This window comes from Eptatretus burgeri, chromosome 7 (genome assembly GCF_056783735.1).
Source record: "Eptatretus burgeri isolate ZD-2024b chromosome 7, Ebu_testis_v1, whole genome shotgun sequence".
NCBI lineage: Eukaryota > Metazoa > Chordata > Myxini > Myxiniformes > Myxinidae > Eptatretus > Eptatretus burgeri.
This window is the reverse complement of record NC_140967.1, coordinates 17,915,226-17,940,329: the sequence shown is the minus strand read 5'-3', so window position 1 is coordinate 17,940,329 and position 25,104 is coordinate 17,915,226. Positions and strand designations below refer to the sequence as shown.

Here is a 25,104-nt window from a genome sequence, read left to right as displayed (position 1 = left end):
AGTTGCAGCTTAAATCCAGGGGAATGGCACCATCCCAGCCTAAGCTGGATGTTGGCAGCCTCAAGGATGATAAGGTAGCTGAGGAAATTGCGAACAGGCTGAGTGGAGATTTGGGGGGTCTGGGTACTTTGGGGAATCCTGAAGAGTTGTGGAGTGCCTTCAAGACCACCGTTCTTGATGTTGCCGGTGGATATCTTGGAACTCACTGTTGGGCAAAGAAGAATTTTGTCTCTCAAGGGACACTGGATACCATTGACCAGTCGCAGGGCCAGGCTGAATGGAAGAGCTGAGGCGTAAAACTGTACGTGCGCTAAGGGTGGACAAGGAGGCCTATGTGCGAGGAATCTGTGAGGGGTAGAGCATCACCTATGGTCAAGTGATTCTCGTCCTGCTTACAGGGGAATTCGCGCATTGCGTTCCTCCAAGACTGCCCCTCGGTGTACTGCAGTTGGAGAGGAGGGTGTTGGGATCTTGACAAAGGAATCTGAAGTGAAGACCCAGTGGGCCGGTTACTTTGAGCAGTTTTACCAGGCAGATCGCCCAGCTGTCGAGTTGAATGTCAGAGATGTTTCTATCCCTATTGCTGAGTCTCCATTCAACAGTGATCCACCTTCATTTGTGGAAAAACAGACTGTGGTGAACCGGTTGAAATGGGGTAAACCTCCAGGGATCTGTGACATCCATGCTGAACTTCTCAAGGCTGGTGGAAATGCGGTACTCATGCTGCTCTGCCTGGAACACAGGCATCATCCCAACTGACTGGAAGACTGGTGTTGTTGTCCCTCTCTGGAAAGGGAAGGGTGATCGCCAAGACTGCAACAACTACCGAGGGGTGACAACACTGCTCTCAGTGCCGAGCAAGGTCTTGCTCGGATAATTATTGAAAGAGTTCGCCACCATCTGCTTGACCAGTCAGGCTTCACACCAAAGAGGTCAACGATTGACCGTACCCTTGCTCTTCCGGTCCTCACTGAACAACAGGTGAGAGTTTCGGCAGGGGCTGCTTGCAGCCTATGTTTATCTCCGTAAAGCATTCGATTCAGTGAATCGGGATGCCCTCTGGAGGATTCTTGGTCTTTGTGGGGTGCCACCAAAGCTAATCAATCTAATGTCTGAACTCTACTCAGGTACTGATAGTGCTGCAAGATGTGGTGGTACCATCTCTGACTTATTTCCAGGTGTTACTGAAGTTCGTCAGGGGGGTGTGCTGGCCCCCACACTTTTCAGCACTTGTCTGGCCTGGATTCTTGGGAGGATGTCGGAGAGATCAAGCTGCGATGCATCGTTTGGGAATGTCAATATCTCTGCCCTTGATTTCACAGATGATGCAGTCATCTTTGCGGAGACTTTAGATATACTTTTGGGGACCCTCGAGGTGCTGAATGAGGAGTCGGAGCTGCTGGGATTGTGTTTCCTGGGTCAAAACTATGATCCAGTTTTCAATGACATCTTGGATGCTGTTGTCCTGTCTGTGGTGAGGATGTTGAGGTCATGGAGAGATTCACTTACATTGGCAGTGATATGCATGTCTCTGCTGGCTGTGAGCCAGAGATCAACAAAGGTTTGGGTAAAGCCTAAGCAGTCATGGATTCACTGAATCATGGGGTGTGGCGCTGCCGGCACCTGTGAGGGAGGATGAAAGTCTGAGTCTTCAGGTCCTTGGTGCTTCCAGTGTTGCTCTACGGATGTGATACTTGGACTCTGACCGGGGATCTGAGATGGCAACTTAACTCCTTTGGTACCAGGTCTCTTCGGAGAATCCTTGGTTATCGCTGGTCAGATTTTGTCCAACAAGCAGTTGCCGAGAGATACTCAAATGAGATTTGTTCCCTGCATAGTCCGTGAGCATCAGCTGTGGCTATATGGACATGTGGCTTGCTTTCCTGACACTGATTCTGCTCACCAGATTCTCTCAGTGAGGGAGCCTCGCGAGTGGAGGCCAATAGACCGACCACGTGCCTCGTGGTTGCAGCCGGATGATCAGCATCTCGAGGAGATGCGGATGGGCCAGACATATGCCTGGGGAATGGCCAAACGGAGACCTCTGGAGTCCCGCCGGAAAGTGGACGCAGCGACGCACTGCTCCGGCGCCTGCTCCCATACCTGATGTGACTTGAATCCCCCCCCCGACCCACCACCACCGTCTAAAGCCACCTCCTTCGAAATTTCCAATCTTGCCCCCCCAAGAGCTTGCTTCTGTATCCAGCTTATCCACCCCATGAGCCCTCCCTTAACCCTCATTCCCCCCACATACACATTGTTTGTTGAAGTCTCCCTCTATTTTGTCCTTCAACCCTGCTGTTTCACCCCCATCTCAACTGTTCCTTTTGTTCTGTTGCATTCTGATCCCTTCAGTACATGAGCTCTTCCACGAGTGTTGACATTGGACTGTACTGTAAACAAAACAAAAAAAAAACGCTTACTCTGTTTTTATGTTCTCCTTCCATGCCTTCAGCTTTGGTAGCATCCACAGTGCTCAGTGGTGGACGAGAAGTGGGTGGCAGGGGACATTGAGGAACAGGCCTGGAGGAAAGAGTAATGCGACAGACATCACCGAAAAGTTCAACTCAGCAACACGTAAAGGCAAAGAAAAAATTAAATAAGGGGTCAGAAAACAGCACTACAAAATAAAATAAAAATGAACGATTCATTGGAGGGACTTGAATTCATGATGGATTGAATTCAATTCATGAAGAAAATATTTATGAGACATTTGATACAGGCAAGAGGAAGGGAATTCTCTGACAGGTGTCAGAATGCAGAGCCGTTAAAATGTACAATGGACCAGATAAAAGCATCGTAAGTTGGGGAGGGGGGGAGTGGAGAGTCAGTCAATCCGTAATTCTGGGGGAAGAGTCAGCACGCCCATAATTTCGGAGGCAGAGTCAGCCCGCCTGAAATTCCGAAGGGAGCCAAACCCGCCCAAAATGTCTCTCTGTCTCTGTTCTACTCTACTGTGTTTCATCCCACTCTATCACATGCAGGACAATTCTTAAATTTGTCATATGGAGAATCAGGGAATTCAAGATCTAGTATATTATTGATATTTATAAAGTAAAACTTTGCTTCAAATAAAATTTATCTTCAGTGTCATCTTCGGTACTTTCACAATCATCGATAAAACTACTTTCATAACCATCGTTTGAACATAAACTCTCAGTATCATAACTGTCTTCTGTTCCAACAGAGATACTATAATCACTCATAATCTTCAAAATCTTCAGTTGAATAATGACTCGTATTTAATAAGTAGAAAAAAAAAAACAAAAACATTACCATCTATATCTATATACTTTTTTCATTAACAGATTCAACTGCAACATGTTTTATATTAAAGGTCATTTTAAAATGGTCCTTAACTACTATTGAATGAAATGGCATTTCACCTGATATATTAACATCCTTTATTTCATCAGGATTTACATCTTTTGGGTTGTTGAAAAAAATACAAATTTCTCCTTGCATCTTACAGATGGTCTTATCTTTTCTTTCTGAAGCTTCATCCATGAGGTTTTTCTTTTTTGATACTTTTTCTTGTTTAATTGCTTTTTCTCGTTTTGAATATATTGCCAGAAGGAGAGGAGAAACTTTTGTGAGAGTTACTTTAATTGATGTTCTTCCAGATATACTAAAAGCCCTTCCACTTCAGGAAATTGAAGAACTCATATTATTCACCATAATTGTTTTTATCCAAGAGTTGTTATATTTATCTTTATTCAATTTTACATTCTCGACATATTTCTCAGTATCTTTAACAAATTAAGAGATTGGTTGAAACTTGTCTTTTGTGTCTTGATACATTGTATAAAGTGAAAAAAAGTTTTCGGATAAAATGGTTTTAAGTGCAGATTGACCTATAAATTACACAATTTTCATCAAGAAAATTTTATTTTAAGCAAAGTTTTGTTATATAAATATGGTGAATGCAACGTACTGCGATGTTTGTATTCATGAATATAAATGATACAAAAAAACACCTTCAAACCAACAAACACACATTCAATCTTTTCAGATAAATATCTCCACTTGACCAAGAAACAAAACATTGAGATAGATGTGATAATGATATTCTTCAATTTTTTTTTTTTTATAATAAACACCTTCAATCACACAAACTCAAGAACAATTAAGAAAGGGAAGGTGCCACTAAATTCTCCATTGAAAACAATGATTGGGCATTGAAAGGGCATATAAAAATAAGATTGTTTCACTTTCAAGACCCTGGACCATCTTCAATAATGGAAGCTGTTGAAATGGTTAAACAAAGTATTGAAACAATAATTAAAAACACATTAAGTGAAATGAAAACTTTTAAGTTTTATCTGGGAGTAAAATTGAATATGGTAAAAGAAGGTAATGAAACTACTCCCGATATGAGGACAAACCCTCACTATGAGAATATGAGAATACATTAAATGTTAAAGATTGAAAGTTTCCAATGTCATTGAGAGATGTTCCTAAATTTGAGAAAATGAATAATCTATCTGTTAATGTATTTGGATTAACGGATACAAAGTTCAGATATTAAAAATTTCAAACAACTATAAAAATGATGAAACACACATTGACCTTCTCGAGTTTACTTCAAAGGAAAAATCACATTAAGCTTTCATGAAAAAATTATGAAGGTTAACCAAATCACAACTATACAAGAGACAATGTAAAACATATCCTTGTAAGAGATGTCTCGACTCCTTGCACACAAAAGAACGATTAAATCAACATTCGAAATATTGTAGTACTCATAAATCAACCGTAATCAATTTACCAAAAGCAGGTTCAAACATATCATTCAAAGATTTTAACAAATCTATAAAACATCCCTTTGTGATATATGCTGATTTTGAAAGTATCCTTGAAAAGATGGATACTGTTTCTCCAAATCCAAATAAATCATACACAAATAAATATCAAAAACATACTCCTTGTGGTTTCTGTTATTATATCAAATCATCTGTTGATGACTACAAGTTAGAACTTTATCGAGGAGAAGATGGGAAGATGAGGAGAAAAAAATTAAAAAAATAAAAACTTACCGAATCTTAAATCACATTTCTCAAATCAAGAAGAGATTGATCTCCTATCACAAAAGGGAATATATCCGGATGACTATATGGATTCATTTGAGAAGTTTAAAGAAACACAACTTCCTTCAAGGGAAAGTTTCTATGGCAAGTTGAATAAAACTCATATTTCCAAGAGATTAAGCTAAAAAGGTTTGGGAGAAGTTTAATACAAAGAATCTTGGAGAATATCATGATTTGTATCTTAAAACTGATGTATTGTTATTGACTGATGTGTTTGAAACTTTTAGAACAGTCTGCCATAATAAAAATTATGATGGATTAGACCCCACTCACTATTACACGGCCCCGGGTTTGGCTTGGAGTGCTATGTTAAAAATGCCAAAACAAAATTTGGAATTAATCAGAGATATAGGGTATGCTTTTAATGATAGAGAAGGCTAAAAGAGGAGGACTAGCTTAAGTATGTTCCAAGAGATATGCTCAAGCAAATAACAAATATATCCCTGATTATAATAAGAATGAGGACAACTCTTACCTGATGTATTATGATGCTAACAATTTGTATGGGTAGGCTATGTCTCAATCTTTACCTTATGGAAAACTTAAATGAGTTAAAGAAAAACATTGTGAAAAAGTTTTACTTGACATTGTTATCTCCTCTCAAAAAGAAGTGGATGAAGCTGAAGTTGGATATTATTTTGAGGTTGATTTAAAATATCCAGAAGAACTTCATCACAAACATAAAGACCTACCTTATGCCCCTGATAAAGAGAGTCCAAGAAAAGAATGGTTAAGTGATTACCAACAGTCATTTAATATAAAAGGTAAATCTCCAGAAAAACTACGTACTACATTAAATGATAAAGAAAGTTATGTTTTGCATCAAAGGAACTTGAGACAATATTTATCTGCTGGGTTGAGAGTGAGGAAAATTCATCGAATTTTGAAATTTAAACAAAGTCATTGGTTAAAGAAGTATATTGATTTTAATACAAAAAGAAGAACAGAGCAAAAACAGATTTTGAGAAGGTCTTTTATAAATGAATGAATAATGCTGTATTCGGAAAGACTGGAAAATGTTAGGAATCGACAAAACATAAGACTTGCTACATCTTGGAAACAGGCGTCAAAGTTAAGCAATAGACCAAGTTTTGAATGAGCGGAGGTGTTTTCAGAGAACTTTTGTGCTATTCATTTTAAAAAAAAAAGAGTGTATTGAAATGGATAAACCTATTTATATAGGAACATCAATTCTTGACTTGTCAAAATCATTAATGTGTGACTATTACCATAATAATTGAAAATCAAAGTATAAGGATATTGTGTTGTATATGGATACAAATAGTTTTAAAGTTAGAAATTAAGACAAGTGATGTATATGAGGATATGATTGATAATATTGATATGTATGATACAAGTAATTATGTCAGGTGATGTGTTGTTTTCATGAAAGAATAAAAAGGTTATTGGTAAGTTTAAAGATGAATTGGGTAGGAAGGTCATGAGTGAATTTATAGGATTGAGATCAGTCTTATGCTTTTACGTGTATTGATCATAATAACATTGAACGGTGTGATAAGAAGCTAAAGGGAATAAAGAAAAACATAATCAAGGAAACAATCAACTTTAAACATTATTCCAACTGTTTAACCTTAAAGAAGGAAGAGTACAGAAAAATGAATACAATAAGAAGTTATAAACATCAATTATATTCAGAAGAGATAAATAAGATAGCATTAGGAGCTTTTGATGATGAAAGATATATTTTCGAGAATGGAATCAATAGTCTCCCTTTTGGTTACAAGTATAAATACAAGTGTTAAGATATTGGGTTGTGAATTTTAACAGGCTCCCGCCATCTTTTTCCTGATGTATAAATGATAGAACCAAGCAATAACCAAACCAGAGTGGAGATGTAATCAGCCTTGGTATTTAAATGGAAAACATAAAGAATGTGAGAAATATCAAATAAGTCTTATTGAAGAAATAACCGGGGTAAAAGTAGATAAAACAAATAAGCAGATAAATTTAATTACAAATAAGTTGGAGGATGTTAAGAAAAAAATATCCTTGAATGGACTGAAAACTTTGATGGTTATCAATTGAACAATGGAAAAACAATTTATTACAATCTCAAAATGATATGTGGCTCAGGAAGTGGTCAAATAAGAGCATTGAGAGAAGTTTATCATTTCATTTCTGCTCAACAAAGATACTTAAACCAAGAACTAAGTTCCAAAGTAATCTTTGTGAATATACTCGATGGTGACGAATGTAAGAGGAAAATAAAGTTATTCCCCAAAGTGGAACATGGACAAATATTCATTGGTTTGCTCTTTGAGTGGAATGAAAATATGAAAGAGAAGAAGTGCTTTAATCAGTGTCTCAATTTTGCATTTGCTTATATGGGAGGGAAGGGGATAAGTGGGGAGAAAATCATTCTTCTATTTTGGGCTTTTGGGGCTCGAGTCAGAAAGTTTTTCCCTTTTCCCCCATTCATTTGAATGGCTGCCTCAGAAACCCCGTTTATCCTCTACTCTTGTGCCCATCACATTGCTCTTCTGTGAACCTGAAATTGCATTTTCAAAATGTTTATATTTTTAACTCGGCAAAAACAGCTGGCCGTGTGCTGTAGTTGCACAAAGCTAACGGCAAACCTGACTTTTTATGGTGCGAGGTGCAGGTGCTGTGTGTAATTGTCAAACCTCCAAAGGTTACCAAATTTTTCAACAGGATCCATCCAAAAGGTGTTATCAAGCAATTCCTGAAACAAATGATATTTATTTGGAAATTATGGCAAATCCAAAAGATGACCACTTACTCGTTTTCTTGGTCCTTGTCCACAAACACAGCAAAGGAAGGCACCACTGGGAGACTTGGTTGACAAAAGGACCCACTATTCTGTGCAGGAGCATCTGCTGTACACAAAGTATGAAGAGTACCAATGCTGGAATGAGCCAAAGTTAGCTCCATTCACAAAACCCAGAAACACGGTATCCCACAAAGAAATTCTGTAAGTAACATTTTAAGAGGAGAAATTTCCGTAAACAAACAAACAAGCCGTTCACCTTGTCACAAGAGAATGTAAGCCAATTTCAATGCAACCACATTTTTCCCCTCAAGGAGGAGCACGAGGGAACACGAAACAGGAAAACAGGAAACCAACTTTGAAGCTTGCACCAAGCTTTCGTATGAAATGCATGCAAAGGTTATACTCACTACTACCAGATTGTTTCAGGAACAACCTCTCAAAATTCTCCTCCTCACCCCTCATGGGTGGTAGGCCAAACATATGCATAACATCCTCTGCAAAACAAAATCGATCTGCTTTGGTCTAAGTTACAAGTAATGCTCAATTCCAACCAATGTGAAAGGACAACTTCTTCAAATTGGGGACCCAAGGACATTGCTCCAAGCCTAAAGAATGACTATTTCCCCCAATAAGAGCAGAGTTCCCTTTTAAACTTAATATTTTATGTAAACCTTTGAAACGTTACAAATCTTCAAAGAATTGTAAAGATTGTCGCATGCAAAGCAAATACATTCATTCTTTGGTTTTGGGGAAAACAAATAAGTGGGACCTAAGCTGCAAGATTTGCTGAAGAAGAACCATCCACACCAATCCAAAACTTGCATCATGTGAAAACATGAGTCTTTCACACTTTACTCAGTAAGACCATTGGAAAAACGATGCCAGGACATACTTAAAGCTTCCTTTGTGTGCTGTGTGGGAGACTGAGGCCATGTCGCAGTCAACTGCGACTGGTTGAGGTTTGACATCTTGTCAGCAGGGCAAGAAACTTTTGAAACAGCATTGGCCTCATGGTCTTTGGACATAGCTCCAATAGTGGAAGCAAACTTGGCAGCTTGACCTGTCAGCATATCTACAGGAAAGCAGGATGAAAATGACAAAAAAAATATTTGCAGCTTGAGAATTGGACAGCAGACAAATTACATAACATGTTATTTTTCATGAAGGGATCATTAGCCACAAGAGTAAGCATGAAAATCCAGCCAATCGTGTCAAAGGGCAAGCAAGTCACTCAAAATCAGTAAACACGTCTCGTCGGAGGGGGTGGAGGAGCAGGGCTGAGGTTTTTTTTTTGTTTTTTTTTTAAAGGTCTTACCTTGCTCATCTTCCTTCAGTGCCAAATTTGAGGTGACTTTCTCGGTCACAGATCTAGGAATAAAAAATAAAAAGGCATTTTTACAAATACTTGCATGGCTCACCAAAACATTATAAAGAAAACTGAAGAAATCACACAGACCAATATAGGACAATAAAAGGGCATTGCGTGCCATCAGATTGCAATCATGCAACTGTGAAAAACCACAATTTCAAAAATAAATAAATTACAAGCCGGGAGGCGACGATGGTTCGCGGGCGTTATTGAACAATGCCACGATGGGTACAATCGAGTTAGTGGAAGCTTTTGAGGAAACCCTACTGTAAAAACCTATCTCTTCCGTCAAAATTGACCAAATCAAATGGAATTTTTTATATGTTGTACTTATGGATAATACGCACAGCTTCTCGGAAATGAAAATGAGAAAAAAAGTTCAAGTGGGCATGGCTCCGCCACAAAGGGCGTGGGACACCCCTCATACAAAAAAAACACGAGACCATGATATCTAGCTTGTGTCCAAGTTTCATCAAGATCGCATGAAACGTCACGGAGCTATGCTCTGGAGAGAGTCACAGACAGACAGACAGACAGACAGACAGACAGACAGACACACAACGAAAATAGTGGTCACTGCTGGCACCCACGAACCAAAAAAAAGCATCTCAAAATGCAAAGCCCGTTCAGATCCGCTTTGTACTCAAACTAAACTGGACAAAAACAGCAGCAAAAATGAAATCAGTAAATTTTACCAAATGGTGTTCTCCATAAAGGTTTGTTGAAAATTTCATGTCAAAAGGTAAAATGGTTAAAAAACAAAACAAAGCTCAAGTCAAGCGCACAAGCACCAAGAACCCCGTCTCCAACTGTAAGGGAGCACAGACTAAGGAAAACAAATAGGGGCAATACCCCTGGACACTCATCTGGTAGCGACTGGAAAAGAATACCAGGGAACCACTGGCAGGCAGGGATATCCCATAAAATATTTAACGGAGAAGAAAGTAAATACATTTGGATGTTCCAAGCGTTTGACTCGATTGTAATTTTACACAGGTCTTCAGAGAGTGAAGAAGCTGCTGCCTGCTGATTTGAGGGATGAGAGATGGTATGGCAGAGGGTGGCGTCATTGGTAAAGAGATAAAGAGGATTTTCCAGAGTTGGAGAGATTATAATCGAATTATTTCTGAAGATGAATAGATGATGAATGAGGAACAGAATATCAAAAACGAGGTGTGTGTGTGTGTGTGTGTGTGTGTGTGTGTGTGTGTGTGTGTGTGTGTGTGTGTGTGTGTGTGTGTGTGTGTGTGTGTGTGTGTGTGTGTGTGTGTGTGTGTGTGTGTGTGTGTGTGTGTGTGTGTGTGTGTGTGTGTGTGTGTGTGTGTGTGTGTGTGTGTCGAAATATTTTCGCTTTGAAAAAGTTCTCTGCAACCGATGGATGGAGTCAACCCATCCATAATTGTGTGTGAAGGGGGGTGGGGTTGCGGGAGGGCTTTTCCAATTGAGGCAAAACTTTAAACTTCGGAACTTACACCTCTTGCTTACTGATGCTTTTGTCACCAGGTCAGCAACCCTGCCGAGTACGAGAGGAACTGCGGGTTCAGATACTTGGCACGTCTATCTGGCTAAGCAGCCAGCGGCATGAAGGTACCCTATGAGGGATTACGGCAGAACGCTTCCAAGTCAGAATCCGTCCTTGTGCATGGCGATACCATTGCGCATGGGGCTTCGGCTGGGACAGCGTACGATGATTGCTTTTTATTTTTGCTCCCCATGAATAATATTTTATTCATACCTCTAACGTCATACGTCACATGGTATAGCAGCCATGTTAGATTAAAGGAAAAAAATTTTGGACAACTTTTTCTCTAAAAAAAACTGAAACTTGTCATTAACGATGATAACGATGTAGGGTGATAGGTATGTAGGGGTGATAACGATGATGTTATTGGTGAAGTGGTCGAGATGAGCATGAGGGCAATCTCATGCCACCCCACCCACCCCACACTCTTTCTGAAATCATCACGACGATTTATTCTCTGTTGAAATTTTGACAAAAGAGTGAGAACTCTGGAAAGGGCACACAATAAGTTACTTACATGGGGCCTGTTTGCTGTGCTTCTGTGAAGGACAATGTTCCAAGCTCTGTTGGATGTGGTTTCTCCAAATGCAGGGCAACAGATGGAGCCTCAGAGGACCTCCCAGCAGGCAACGTCTGACACAAGACAATCGAGATGAAATAAGAAAGCTTAGCCCTTCATGTCAGTATCTCGGATAACAATAAAACTATGCAACGTTCTTTCTGGTACATCCATTTTCGGACACCCTGTATAATCAACTGCATTTTACAAACCCATTCGTCGCAATTTCAGGCTTAACCATATGATCAAGCAAAACCAAAAGGTGTTACCTCTGTCGATAGCCTGGAGTATTTCCACCATAGCTTCAAGAGTGAATTTTTATAAGATAGGCCCACCCATGAACATTGATGTCTTCAGATATTTTTCAAATTTTTATCCTAGGTTGTGTATGGTCTAAAACTCAGAAAGCCAAATTTTTGATGTGATCGACCCATTCCCCGCCGTTTGGGCCACACCCAAAGTTTGGAGATTTTGACACCCTTGAAATTTTTTCCCATTTTCAAAGTGAATTATTTAGAATAACCATCAGTTGCCCAAGGAAAGTCCTTTACAAAATTATTATATGGTTTGGGTACTAAAATATTTTGTACAGATGGGATCTTGATGGTTATGGAGAGTGGCGCCACCTATAATCCCTTTCAGCAAACATTCACTTCAAACTTCTCTGGCCATATCTTTAATAACCATCAAGGTTCCATAGATTTTATTAGTGCATTAGATAGTACAAGTACTGTACTATCCTCTGAAAGTAAAACATTCATGGGACCTTGGTGGTTATGGCAGTACAGGGGGTCTCAAGACTACTTCAGGCTATATGAAGCCCTTTTTCGAGCCACACCCACTCCCATAACCATCCTGATATTTTGAAACCAATATTATTAAATGAAAGTTCCATATCAACACTAACAAAACCAATAGTAAAATCCATGGGACCTTTTAAAAACAAAGAATAAAACAGGTCCAAAGTTGCCTTGTTTGACACATGATGTACATATAATGTACAGGTATATGTACACGACATGTACATGGTCTGCCTCTATCACCAATTTCCATCACTTGCTACAGAAGTCCACTATATTCCATTGCCGATTATATTTGAAACTGTAAAATATGCATGTATTATGAAATAAATGCCGTTTTGAGCAAATTTTGTCTTTTGTATTCATTATTTATCTTGTAACCACGTAATTGTGAGATGCAAGGAGATTTTTCAGTTGTATTTGCCGCCTTACATGATTTTTTTTTTCCCATCATGCCATTTGTAATGTCCTTTTCTTTGTCTTGGCAAGTTGAAAGAACATGTAAAAAACAGAAAGCTGAATTTATATCCCCCCCAATCTTTATATGTCATACCTGGTAAGTTACAATTTCCCACATTTGTCTGCTTATAAATAGGTCAAAGGTTATCTGGGATTAGCAGTTTTGAAATCCAGCATCAATTCAATCCAAGATACCATTTGTTTACTGTCTGTTCCTATGTGAAATCAGCATAGTTCTATCATTAGGCATTGTGAATGTAGGTCATACTAATGCTATGGTGTCCGGGATAGCATGACTGAGTCGAGTTCATGTTTAGTTCATTTCTTTATATTTTGGTTTGTTGAATGAAAGCCAGTAGAAAAATGGGGTGATTTGAACATTGTTGCTTCCTGCTGTTCATGTTCAGTCCATTCTGAAAAAAACATAGGCTAAATAAAATCTTATAGAAAAAAATCCTTTTATTCATGCACCAATAAAAGTTTAGGCTTACTTCTCCAAACACATACTTTTGCTCGACAGTAAATGCATCTTTTTGTTTCAGGGGACATCACTCAGCCATGGCATATCGATCGTGCATTTTCTACAACGGAAATCATGGTATTTGTGGCCCATTTCTGCCACGAAGAGCTCACTCGCTGATCAGTATAGCATCACTGAATAATGATGTTGCAAACCATGCTGCAGATCTGAAAATTCCCATCACATTGTCTGAATCTCAACTTGTGTTGAACAGACTATTTTAACAGAGGTACTCGAAGGGGCAGAAATATGTTCGAAACATAGATACAGACTGGGAATCAACTGGAGACCGTCCAAAATATGCGTGCATCCCAAACATTCTGATGAGAAAAAGATAGTGTCAGGTTTGAGAAAAAGACAGTGTCAGGTTTTGCGGATATGAACTTTGTTCAAAACTAGCGATTCCACTTGGATCCCTTATTTGTACGAAGTGCCGCAAAGCTGAGACAGCCACTGCAACCACGGCAGCCGAGCAGAATATAAACTCAACTACCCCGAGCACATCTGGTACAAGACAAGGCAATGTAGGCCCACATGTGAGCACACCTAGAATTTTAGACAGCCAAGATGGTGATTTTGATTCAGATGAGGACCTCCCTCTTGCTTTGTTGAAATGTTGGGACTCTGAGTCTGATGCCTGTGCATCTGATAGCAGTTATCATTATGAAAGTAATCATTCGCTAATTGACGTCATATTTATGCTGGGAAAGAACTTGTCTCCTGCAAAGTACCAAACAAATCAGCCACAAGAAAGTTTGACACCACAACATCAAAAAAGAATTGTAAAAAAGTACAAGAAATACATTGAACATTTCAAGGACTTTGCTGCCAAATGCCGAGCTCCTGGACAGGAACAGAAGTTGAAACGAATGGTAGAAGGATTTTCTTCAAACTTTTCAGGGAAATAAAAGATTCACATCGAGAAAACATTTTTTCTACCTATCTCGGCCACATTCAAAACAGCATGGGGTTTTAAAGGAAACAAACAGATTTTTTTTAGGATGGATGGCCCAAAAACAGATTTAAGACATTTCGTGAAAATACTTTACTCTTGAATTAGGAATGGAATATAGTGGACTTCTGTAGCAAGTGATGGAAATTGGTGACAGAGGCAGACCATGTACATATACCTGTATATTATATGTATATCGATATGTACATTATCTGTCAAACAAGGCAACTTTGGACCTGTTTTATTCTTTGTTTTTAAAAGGTCCCATGGATTTTACTATTGGTTTTGTTCGTATAGATATGGAACTTTCATTTGATAATATCATGATGGTTATGGGAGTGGGCGTGGCTCGAAAAAGGGCTTCGTATAGCCCGAAGTGGTCTTGAGACCCCCTTTACTGCCATAACCAACAAGGTCCCATGAATGTTTTACTTTCCTCAGATAGTACAGTACTTGTATTATATTATGCACTAATAAAATCCATGGGACGTTGATGGTTATTAAAAATATGGCCAGAGAAAATCTGAAGTGAATGTTTGCCGAAAGGGATTATAGGTGGCACCACTATCCATAATCATCCAGATCCCAAAGATTTTTGTTCAAAATATTTTAGTACCAAAACAATACAATAACTTTGTAAAGGAATTTCCTTGGGCAACTGATGGTTATTCTAAATAATTCACTTTGAAAATGGGAAAAAAATTCAAGGGTGTCAAAATCTCCAAACTTTGGGTGCGGCCCAAATGGTGGGGAATGGATCAATGACATCAAAAATTTGGCTGAGTTTTAGACCACACTCAACCGAGGATAAAAATTTGAAAAATATCTGAAGATATCAATGTTCAAATGTTACCATTTTGGGCCTGTCTTATAAAAATTCACTCTTAAGGTCTGATGGACCAAAACCTTCTACAAAGTCGTTGCAAAGCCGTGCTGAACACTCACAGTTCCTTAACAACAAACACCGTCAGAACGAGGACACTCGGTAGCGCGCATAACTCAGCAACGCAATGTCTGAGACAGTAGAACAAATCGGACCCAATAAAATTGATACATCATGTTATATTGTATATAATTTTTGGCCCTATCTTTCAATGGTGAAGAATCACTTTTTAAAACTAAAAAAAATTTCGTATCCGTATTCGGATCTTCACCGAAATCGAATCAATTTGTCCTCGTCACACACACAACCTGTCCACCAAGTTTCGTCCGAATCAGTCCATAACTTTTTGAGATATCCTGCACACTAACAAACAGTCAGGCAGGGGTGAAAATACAACCTCCTTCCACCTTCAGTGGCAAAGATAATAAGCTGATGGTTTCTCAAAACAGCTGAAAACGATACATTCTTTCAGTTGAAAGTTGAGTGATGCAGAGAATGAAAGTCAGCCAATTGCCAGCCCCAAAGGGCAATGCACACCTTTGGCAATGGACAGCAGGAAGTTCAGTATAAAATGCAACCAGTGGTGAAACTGATTTAAGCAATCTGTATTAATTTGCACTGTGAACACAGTGACCTCAAACTCAGGACACAGCCGAAGTGGAGGTTTAGAATGAAGCAACATTTACTTCCAGCAGTCGTTTCCTGCAAACTGCATGTTTTGCGAACAAGCGCAGAGCAGAAGATGAAAGCACGACCGATTATAACGGCCTTCAGCAGAGCACAAACAGTACCGCCGCCAGGCTCAACAGTTTAAGTTTTGTATTCCACTGATATGCTCGATCTGCATCCTTGTCACACAACAATCGAATTGGCTTGTCCTCGTCACTGACCCAACCTGTCCACCAAGTTTTGCCAAAATCTGTTCACAACGTTTTGAAATAACATGCTGTATATCGTTTTTGGCCCCATCACTCAATGGTGAAGAATCACTTAAAAAATTCTAATATCAGGATCTGGATCCAGACCTTCACCAAAATCTAATCAATTAGTCCTTGTCACACACCTAACCTGTCCACTAAATTTTATCTGAATCCATCCATAACTTTTTGAGTATCCTGCACATAAAGAAACAACCAACCAAACAAACGAACAACAGACAGGGGTGAAAACCCAACCGCCTTCCACTTTTTGAGGGGGAGGGGGGGGGGGTGAGGGAAGTAACAAGATAATTTGTCAAAAGTTCGATTTTAATAAACCTTGGCTGGTTGTGCCCTTTGCATTTTAGGCTATGCAGCTCTCGCAACATTGGTAAGGACCTGAGGTTTGCTTTACTTGCAACAGCTGCTCATTACTCTGACTGCTTTCGCAAGAATTTGGCCTTTATCGGCCTTGTGATACTCTTCTCGCTTCCTCACATTTGCTTGAATCCATACTCCAGATACGAGGCAGTAAAACTGAAACTTCAATGATGAACTCCTTATTGATCTTGCGTCTACCAAACTTGACTATAAATGGTGCCCAGAGGATATGTTATTGGGCTCAGTTTCACAAACTTCACTCAAACTACTCAAGGTCTGGATTAAAAAAAAATCCCCACTCAGATACATGAAAGTATTGAGTCAAACAGGTTGGTTCCCAAACAACATTCGTGGCATGAGTCCACTCAAGGTGGGATGAGCAAACAAGCCAAAGAAAAATTGACATATTGACTCAACGAAAACAGCTTCGCAAAACAGCAATCACATCAAGACAATATCAATTTCAATCTTGGCAGTCGACAAAAAAAAAAAAACCCTGCACCACAAAATCATCAAATCTTTTCAAAATTTTGAATAGACAATCAAAACATTCAGGGCAAGAGTACAATGCCAATAAAATTACATCACAAATCACACTTCCAACAGAAAGCAGAAAATATTACAAGGGAAAAGAAACAGAGAAAGAAAGAAAGAAAGAAATATATACATACTCTAACGGTCAAAAGTTTTAGAACACCCCCATTTTTCCAGTTCTTCCTGAAATTTAAGCAGTTTAATGTTTCAATGCACTCTGAAATTAAATCATAGAACAAAGACAATTGCAGATAAAAAATAAATCACGAAATCGTTTTGTTGAACAAAATTTAACCTAAATTTTTGACTCGTCAAAGTAGCCAATTTTTGCAGATATAACAGCGAAACATACTCGTGAAATCCTTTCCACAATGGAAATCAAATATTTTTCGGAAAGTTCTTCCCAACGCTGTTGCAGAAGTTCCCACAAATGTGTTGCGCTTTTAGGTTGCTTTGCTTTCACCCTTCTATCCAGTTCATCCCAAACAAGCTCGATGAGGTTTAAGTCTGGAGACTGTGCTGGCCATTCCATGATTTGAAGCCAAGTCTTGTTCTTTTCTTCTAAGGTAGTTCTGACATAGCCTGGAGGTATGTTTTTGGTCGTTATCTTGCTGTAGGATGAACCCCTAATCAACTCGGCAGAGACCAGAGGGTATTGCATGGCGCTGCAAAATGCTGTGGTAGCCCTTTTCGTTCAGGGTGCCAGTCACTCTGTGCAAGTCGCCGACTCTGGATCCAGCAAAAGAACCCAAGATCATCACGCTTCCTCCATGTTTGACAGTTGGTGTCACACACTGAGGAACCATCCTTTTGCCTACTCAACGGCGTATAAAAACCCTGCGTGATGAACCGAATATTTCAAATTTTGATTCATCGGTCCATAAGACCTTCTTCCAGTTTTCAGTAGTCCATTGGCGGTGCATAAGACCCCAGGCAAGCCTCTTTTTCTTGTTTTGCCATCTTAGCAATGGCTTACTTACTGCCACTCGACCTGTCAAACCTGCAACTCGAAGTCTTCTCTTCACAGTTGAAACTGAGACTTCCTGACTTCGACCAGTGTTAAGCTGTGCTTGAAGCTGCTGTCCTGTGAGCCGCCGATCATGCAAGCTGTTGACTCTCAGAAACTTGTCTTCTGATAGTGTTGTGGCTTTGGGTCTACCAGACCTCTTCCTGTCAGAGTTTCTTCCAGTTTCCAAGTGCCATTTGATAGTGTAGGAAACTGTACTCACTGACACCTTGGCTTTTTTTGCAATTCCTCCAAAGGAAAGACCTACACTTTTTAGGGTTATAATGGTCTGTCTGTCTTCCTTTGTTAATTGTCTTCTTCTCGCCATTATGATAGTAATATACTACTTCCTGCAGTGCAATATTGACCAAATAATGCTTCAGAGGGTGTAGCAACACAGTCTGTTCCAACACTGCTTTTGTACAGAAAGAGGGTTTGTAACTAATCAACAAAAGTTGGGACACCTGTAGGAATTGTTTGCATCAACTTTCTAGGCTTAATTTACCTCCATTTCTGCAGAACAGATGCAGTTGCTCACCCATTACTTGTTCCCTTGAAAGGGCCTTTTTTAACAACTCTGAAATTTACATTATTTTTCAGTTTTTGGAAACAAACTTTTTTTTTAAACCTCTGGCAGTTTACAGTTCAGCTTTGTACCATTTCAGGTTATTCACTGGACTTGAACGACTTAAATTTCAGTAAAAACTGGAAAAATGGGGGTGTTCTAAAACATTTGACCGGTAGAATACATACATACTGCACAACAGATCAAATACCTCTTGCGGTTCACAAGGCCAGTCCTTCACATTTAGCTCCTCTTGAAGTAAGCACTCCTGCTCTTGCAGTCGTAGCCGCTCGAGCTCCCGCTCTTGCAGACGCAGACTCTCGTGCTCCCGCTCTTGCGCGCGCAGCCGATCCTGCTCTTGCGCGCGCAGCCGATCCTGCTCTTGCGCGCGCAGCCGATCCTGCTCTTGCGCGCGCAGCCGATCCTGCTCTTGCGCGCGCAGCCGATCCTGCTCTTGCGCGCGCAGCCGATCCTGCTCTTGCGCGCGCAGCCGATCCTGCTCTTGCGCGCGCAGCCGATCCTGCTCTTGCGCGCGCAGCCGATCCTGCTCTTGCGCGCGCAGCCGGTCCTGCTCTTGCGCGCGCAGCCGATCCTGCTCTTGCGCGCGCAGCCGATCCTGCTCTTGCGCGCGCAGCCGATCCTGCTCTTGCGCGCGCAGCCGATCCTGCTCTTGCGCGCGCAGCCGATCCTGCTCTTGCGCGCGCAGCCGATCCTGCTCTTGCGCGCGCAGCCGATCCTGCTCTTGCGCGCGCAGCCGATCCTGCTCTTGCGCGCGCAGCCGATCCTGCTCTTGCGCGCGCAGCCGATCCTGCTCTTGCGCGCGCAGCCGATCCTGCTCTTGCGCGCGCAGCCGATCCTGCTCTGGCGCGCGCAGCCGATCCTGCTCTGGCGCGCGCAGCCTATCCTGCTCCTGCAAGCGCAGCCTATCCTGCTCCTGCAAGCGCAGCAGTTCGTGCTTCTGCTCTTGCTCCAGGAGGTGCAATAGCTCGCGTTCTTGCTCGTGCTCTTGCTCCAAAAGGCACAGCCGCTTGCGCTGTTCCAGCAGTACCTGCTCACGCTCTTGCTCCTGGAGCAGTAGTCGCTCACGCTCCTTCTCCTGCACCAGCAGCAGGCGCTCACGTTCCTGCAGGTGCCTCTCACAACCTTCCAATTGTACTGAAATGTTTTCTTCGATATTGGCTTGGCAAGGGTTTGGAACTTTTCTCTCAAAGTTCTCTCTTGGTCTGGTGTTCAAAATAACTGCCAAAAACAAAAATAAGTTGACAGTAATTACAACAAACACAGCCACACATTTTGAAAAATCGAGTTGTTACACAAGGAAAAGCAAAACATAGTTTCCGGGATAAGTATTCAAGAAAGAGCAATTTCCATATGAGAAATTGAACAATGACCAGAACAAAATAAACCAGAAAATATAATTAGATACCAACGTGGTGATGGATATCCTGCCACTTGCATTACATTAGATCTCAATCAAATGTCACTTGAAAAGTTAAGGCTCGCATGAGAGAAGGCATGAGATGGGGATAGAGACAAGTTGGAGAGACAACATAAGATGCTTCCAACTGGAGTTATGGTCTGAAAAATGATTTTTAAAGTGCACATGACCTTTGTCTTGTTGAACCAAAAATTGAAGCAGTTGGTCTTTGTATTAAAGTTAATACTTGTGCCAAGTTTGATTGAAATCCCTTCAGTAGTTCGCAAATTACTGCGGTAAAAAAGCTTTTCAATTAAAGGGCATATGACCTAAGACCTTTCAAACCCCCAAGTCTAATCAGTTAATCTTTATGTCAAAGTCCATAGTTGTGCCAAGTTTGTCTGAAATTCCTTCAATGATTTATAGGACTGACAGGATGGCCTAGCCGAGAGGAACACACACTTGCCTCGAAGCTGTTTAGCCTGGGTTTGAATTGCGACCCAGCTATAAAACTGTTATCCCGGTGTTTCACAGGCATGATTCATCGATATGTGTGCCGTCCCTCTGAGCTACTTATACCGCCAACCATGAAATGGTCGTGAAACATCGGTGGCAGAGGTTGGATTTGTCAAAAAAGAAAGCAAAATTCAGCTATTTTAAATTGTGTGTTATTACTCCATGCAAGATCTGCATTAAATCTATTTAATGCAGATGTTAATGTTGAATTTAAAGATTACTGGAAGAGACAATAAAGTGACGAACTTAATTGCATCAAGAAAGGTGAAATGAAAATGCAAAATTACCAATCCACAGCTTTTCAAACGTAGTGCAGGAAAGCTGCCACCGTAAACGGGAGACAGACACACGCACAGACAGACACCACGTTTCACATTATATAATCGCTAATGGGCCCAGTGCTAATCCCTGAGGTACCCCAACACTTGCATCCTCCAAGCAAGCCATCTTCACACTCAGTCACCTTTGCTTCCAATCACTAATCCAGTTTGCTACTCTACCAGCCACTCTGCAAGCCATTACGTTTACTAACAACCTGCTATGTGGTTCCTCATCAAATGGCTTCTGAAAGTTTCAGTGTACTACATCCACTGTAATATTACAAAAAAAAATTGTAAAAACCACACAATTTGACGTCACGTCGCCAGCTAGGCCTCTGCCCACATTATCATTATACATAACTTGTTCCAAGCTATATTTAAATCTCTCAGCTGTTCTTAAGTATCACATTTTTAATTGACATGACCGCTTGATGCCAAAATCTAACAAGTTCATCTTTGCATCATATATAATTATACCAAGTTTGGTCAAATCCCATCAATGGTCACAAGTCAGCACGACAACAGAATTTGTACCAAACGGGACTCTGGCTTTTGACTCCATAATCTAATCGGTTTATCTTTACATCATTATACATATACCAGTTTGACTTAGATCCCTTCAGCCATTCACCTGACATGACCTCTGACCTCTTGATACCAAAATCTTATCGGTTCATCTTTGCATCATAATATATACTTGTAGAGTAAACCTTCAAATATCGTGGGTTCTAATATTATGGGTTTCGACCAATTGCAGGCAACCTATTGTGTTCCGATTTTGTTATTGCAGGACTTCATCTTGACCAATCGTGGTTTTTGAGCTGAGATGAGTCAACATTTGCGTTCTGTGCGTGTCCAATTATCTCCCATTATGAGGCTTGTGTTGTTTCTCGTGCACCACTTTTAATAGCACCCAAACATAAAGCGATGCACAAAGTTTGTTGTGCCAAAAGGCAGAGAAAGGTCGTGACATTGGGCGAAAAGATCGAGTTGTTCGAACAGTTGGCGCGGGGTGAAAATGCGGCATCTATGGACCGCCGTTACTGGGTCAATGAGTGGGGGTAGAACCTTCCCCATTGTTCTCTTCCTCATTCCCAAACCTTAATTTTTCTTCAAACCTCATTCCCAAACCCTCATTTTCCAACTCTGTATTCGAACCTCATCCCAAACCCTCACTTTGACACCCGTACTCGAACCGCCATTCTCAAATCCTTATTTTGTGACACCCGGACTTTAACCCCCCATTCTCAAACCACGTGACCTCACCAGAGTTTCGACCAAATAATCACCACTTTAGCGTTGTAATTGGCGTGATTCCTCACCGTTCTCGCATCCCAGTCAAATCGGATCAAAAGAGGCGCTTCCTGAACACGGACACCAAGCCGAAGGCTCCAGTTCAACGAAGGCTACCCACACGTTCCACGCCAGCAATGGCTGGTTTTAGAAATTCAAAAGAGGATTCAGCCTCCATCATGTAAAATTAGTCGGGGAAGTAGCATCGGCTGACCATGATGCTGCGAAAAAGTACCCACTGCAGCTCATGGAACGAATCGGGGCGAATGGATTTATGCTGGAGTGGGTTTTTAACACCGAAGAGACGGGATTATTTTGGAAGAGGGTGTCACCTCGTACCTTCCTCTCCAAGCAGGAAAGATCGGCTACGGGGTTCAAGGTAAGGTGGTTAATGGTCGTCTTACCCTTCTCCCATCTGGCAATGCTGCTGGTGACTTAGTCATAAAGCTAATGCTGCTCTTCCGATCGCTGAATCCCCCTCCTTGCTCCCCCCCTCCAACAGCATCATGACCCCGAGCTAAGTCTTGTGTTTTCTATTTTGTAAAAACCACCTCTCTGTTTTGCGATACATTTAAAAGGTAAAAGTCTTGTGTTTTTGTTTAACTTGCACTGTATTTATTTTCTTTTCTTGTTTATTTCAATGTTAACACGCATTAGTTACCCAGTTCTTGACATGTTTATTTCAATTGTGATGTGTATTTCAGACAGCCGCCCACCTTCCTGCATATTTTCTCGAAGCCCAAGAAGCAAACAAAACCCCCTTTTCCCATTGGTCTTTGGTTTCCACGATTGTGGTTTGAACTATCATGGAATTTTCCAGGAACCTAGCCCCACGATATTTAAGAGTTTAACATACAAAGTTTGGTCAAAACCCCATCGCTAATTCACAAGTTAGCGCGGCAACATAATTTTTACCAAGTTACATATACTTTCAATCAATTTAATACATACCCAGTTAGCCCTTTTTCCTGAATGCATAGACGTATCAATTGAATTGGCGTTTAAATAACCTGAATACAAAGTAATAAATGTGGACACCATGGATCCACAGAGTAAGCCAGGATTCCCTAGAGTCTAACGAGCACCCCCCCCCCCCCCCCAATACACATCTCGCGATGACACGGGATTGACAAGTTATGAACCTAATAACAGGCCACGCTCCATCTATTGATTACGTACGCAGTTGACCGTTTTTCCTGGGGCCATCATCGGTATGAATTGAATTGCTACTCGTCTACCCTCAAACCCATCCAGGCGCAGCCATGTGAGCCTTAGGCCTTAGTTATTTTATAACTTGGTTTACAGATCCGCCGACGGTATATTTGCCGAAAATGATATATAAAACACATTTTTAGCCTTTTATATTTATAAATTTTCCGCCAAAGGTGCAAAAGTTTCAAAACACGAAATGTAAACGTCGGCATTTATTTTCAAAATATAATTTCGCGCACGCGCGCCAAAATGCCGAGTCCCCTTGAACCAAACTGCGCAGTAGAGCTGCGCAGTCGTCTTCTTCATGGCGTCTGAGCAGTGGCCAGCATGGTTCAGATTGACTGTGGTTTCTGGGGTGAAAATGATTGTTAAGAAGTACATCAGCAGTATAAATTTGAGTGACTGTATTGGTGATTTAATCACGCAACATCTTGATGACGAATATTCTGGCCAAACTATTGCATCAATTCAGTGCAGCAGCATGGATGATGCGCAGGCTACTCTCGATCGTGCCGATTTTGTTTCCGTCGAAAGTTGCACACCGCTGTTCGTATTGAAAGATTTTGGTGCCAAGTACGTCAAAGTTTCCCTGCGAGATGCTGATATTCAGCCTTCAACGGACCAGAAATCAGCCTTTGATGTGCTCATGGGGATGGGGAGACAGTACGACCAGATGCCCGCTGAAATGTAAGAGCTGGTTTGGCTCTGAATGACCGTTTTGACTCCTAGTGGACACCTTTTCAAAATCATATCCAGCACTATGCACTGGTGTGCACGCAAACATGCACTGTTGTGCACCCATGCACGTTTAGGGTTGATTAAAGTCGTCTTGAGCTGCAATCTTGATGAATTATATTTATATTCCATATTGTAAAAAGGCTTATATGTTTTAAAAGCATGATTCAATACTGGATGATGAATGAATCTTTGTATGATGTTGGATTTTTAAACAAGATAGTTTCGGGGTTCTGCCATGGTTGTGCCAATTCGAGGGTCACGTGAGCAGTGTCTGAATTTTGATTGGCTGCATACGTTTGTTTACCAAAGTTACATGTATGTGGTGATGAAGATCTTGACGACAGTGATGAAATGAGGAAGTTGCAGGAGGAGTATGGTATTGTGCGGCCGATATGTACAGCTTGCTTGGCTGGAGGGAAAAAAACAGAAGTGTGAAACCAGATGAAGGTCAATGGACAGAAAAAAAAAACGCAAGAAATAACTCTGTACTGTGGAAATGCTATGTGTAGCAGCCTGGGTTCTGATGCCATTGAAGTATCGACATGTGCTTGATGTGACAGAGAGTTGTTGTCGAACACTTGAAAGATTGGATTAAATGTACAATTTGATATTGAACTTTATTTTTCAAATTGATTTTTTTGCCAATGGCTTTATATTGCAGCGGGATGTGTTATTCCTGGTGGTCTTAACTGTTTTAGGTACCATTACTGCTTTTCGGATTTTTCTTAAAGATGTGTTTTCAAAGCCATTGTTTTTACTGAAAGACAAATTTTTACAAAACCTGTATGAGATCTTGCTCTGCGAGAATGATCTTTCAGTCTACGACTTGGACAGTAATTTTCTCAGCATTGTTGTTTCCATTTGTTTGATGATCCAACAGGTTTCTATAAGAAAAACATGCCAGACTAGATTGTAAAAACAAGTTTTAATCCTTCCTTATCATTTTTCACATCAGATGATAGTGAACATGGGCATCCTGCATTTGAATGGTCTTCCATCTTCAATGTCTTCTTAGATCCTCCTGGTCTGGGATTTATATTTATTTCCCACCCCCTCCCCCACCGACTCTTGTCTTTTCTATGGAACATCCAAAAACAAATCATAAAAAGATATAATTTCTAAAAATTGAAATTATATTTATATTTCGACCTTCCGACCCTACATTTTAGCTGAAGAACTGTGTAAACCAAGTTATAAAATAACTAAGGCCTTATTTGGAAAAAAAAATTCAAAAAGTTCAGATTCAAACAATTAAATAATTATGGATGCCAGACCATGAGGTTGATTGGGTTGAAATTTAAA

The 25,104-nt window shown here is 40.6% G+C and overlaps 1 protein-coding gene across 10 annotated transcripts in view; it reads right to left on the bottom strand.

Annotated features, from left to right (window-relative positions):
- The window catches only part of LOC147022758 (uncharacterized), a 102,379-nt gene that overhangs the window by 33,737 nt on the left and 43,538 nt on the right, over window positions 1–25,104 (bottom strand). For 4 of the 10 annotated variants that reach the window (XM_085887540.1, XM_085887542.1, XM_085887541.1 and 1 more), the window contains exons 9-15: window positions 18,518–19,545; window positions 11,248–11,363; window positions 9,155–9,207; window positions 8,732–8,911; window positions 8,247–8,333; window positions 7,849–7,945; window positions 2,424–2,523 (exon numbers count right to left, since the gene is read on the bottom strand). In XM_085887540.1, the coding sequence (XP_085743666.1) occupies window positions 2,424–2,523; window positions 7,849–7,945; window positions 8,247–8,333; window positions 8,732–8,911; window positions 9,155–9,207; window positions 11,248–11,363; window positions 18,518–19,545 (1,661 nt within the window). The remainder of the gene's footprint in view (window positions 1–2,423; window positions 2,524–7,848; window positions 7,946–8,246; window positions 8,334–8,731; window positions 8,912–9,154; window positions 9,208–11,247; window positions 11,364–18,517; window positions 19,546–25,104) is intronic. The other 6 variants (XM_085887543.1, XM_085887547.1, XM_085887544.1 and 3 more) reach the window with 5 other exon arrangements.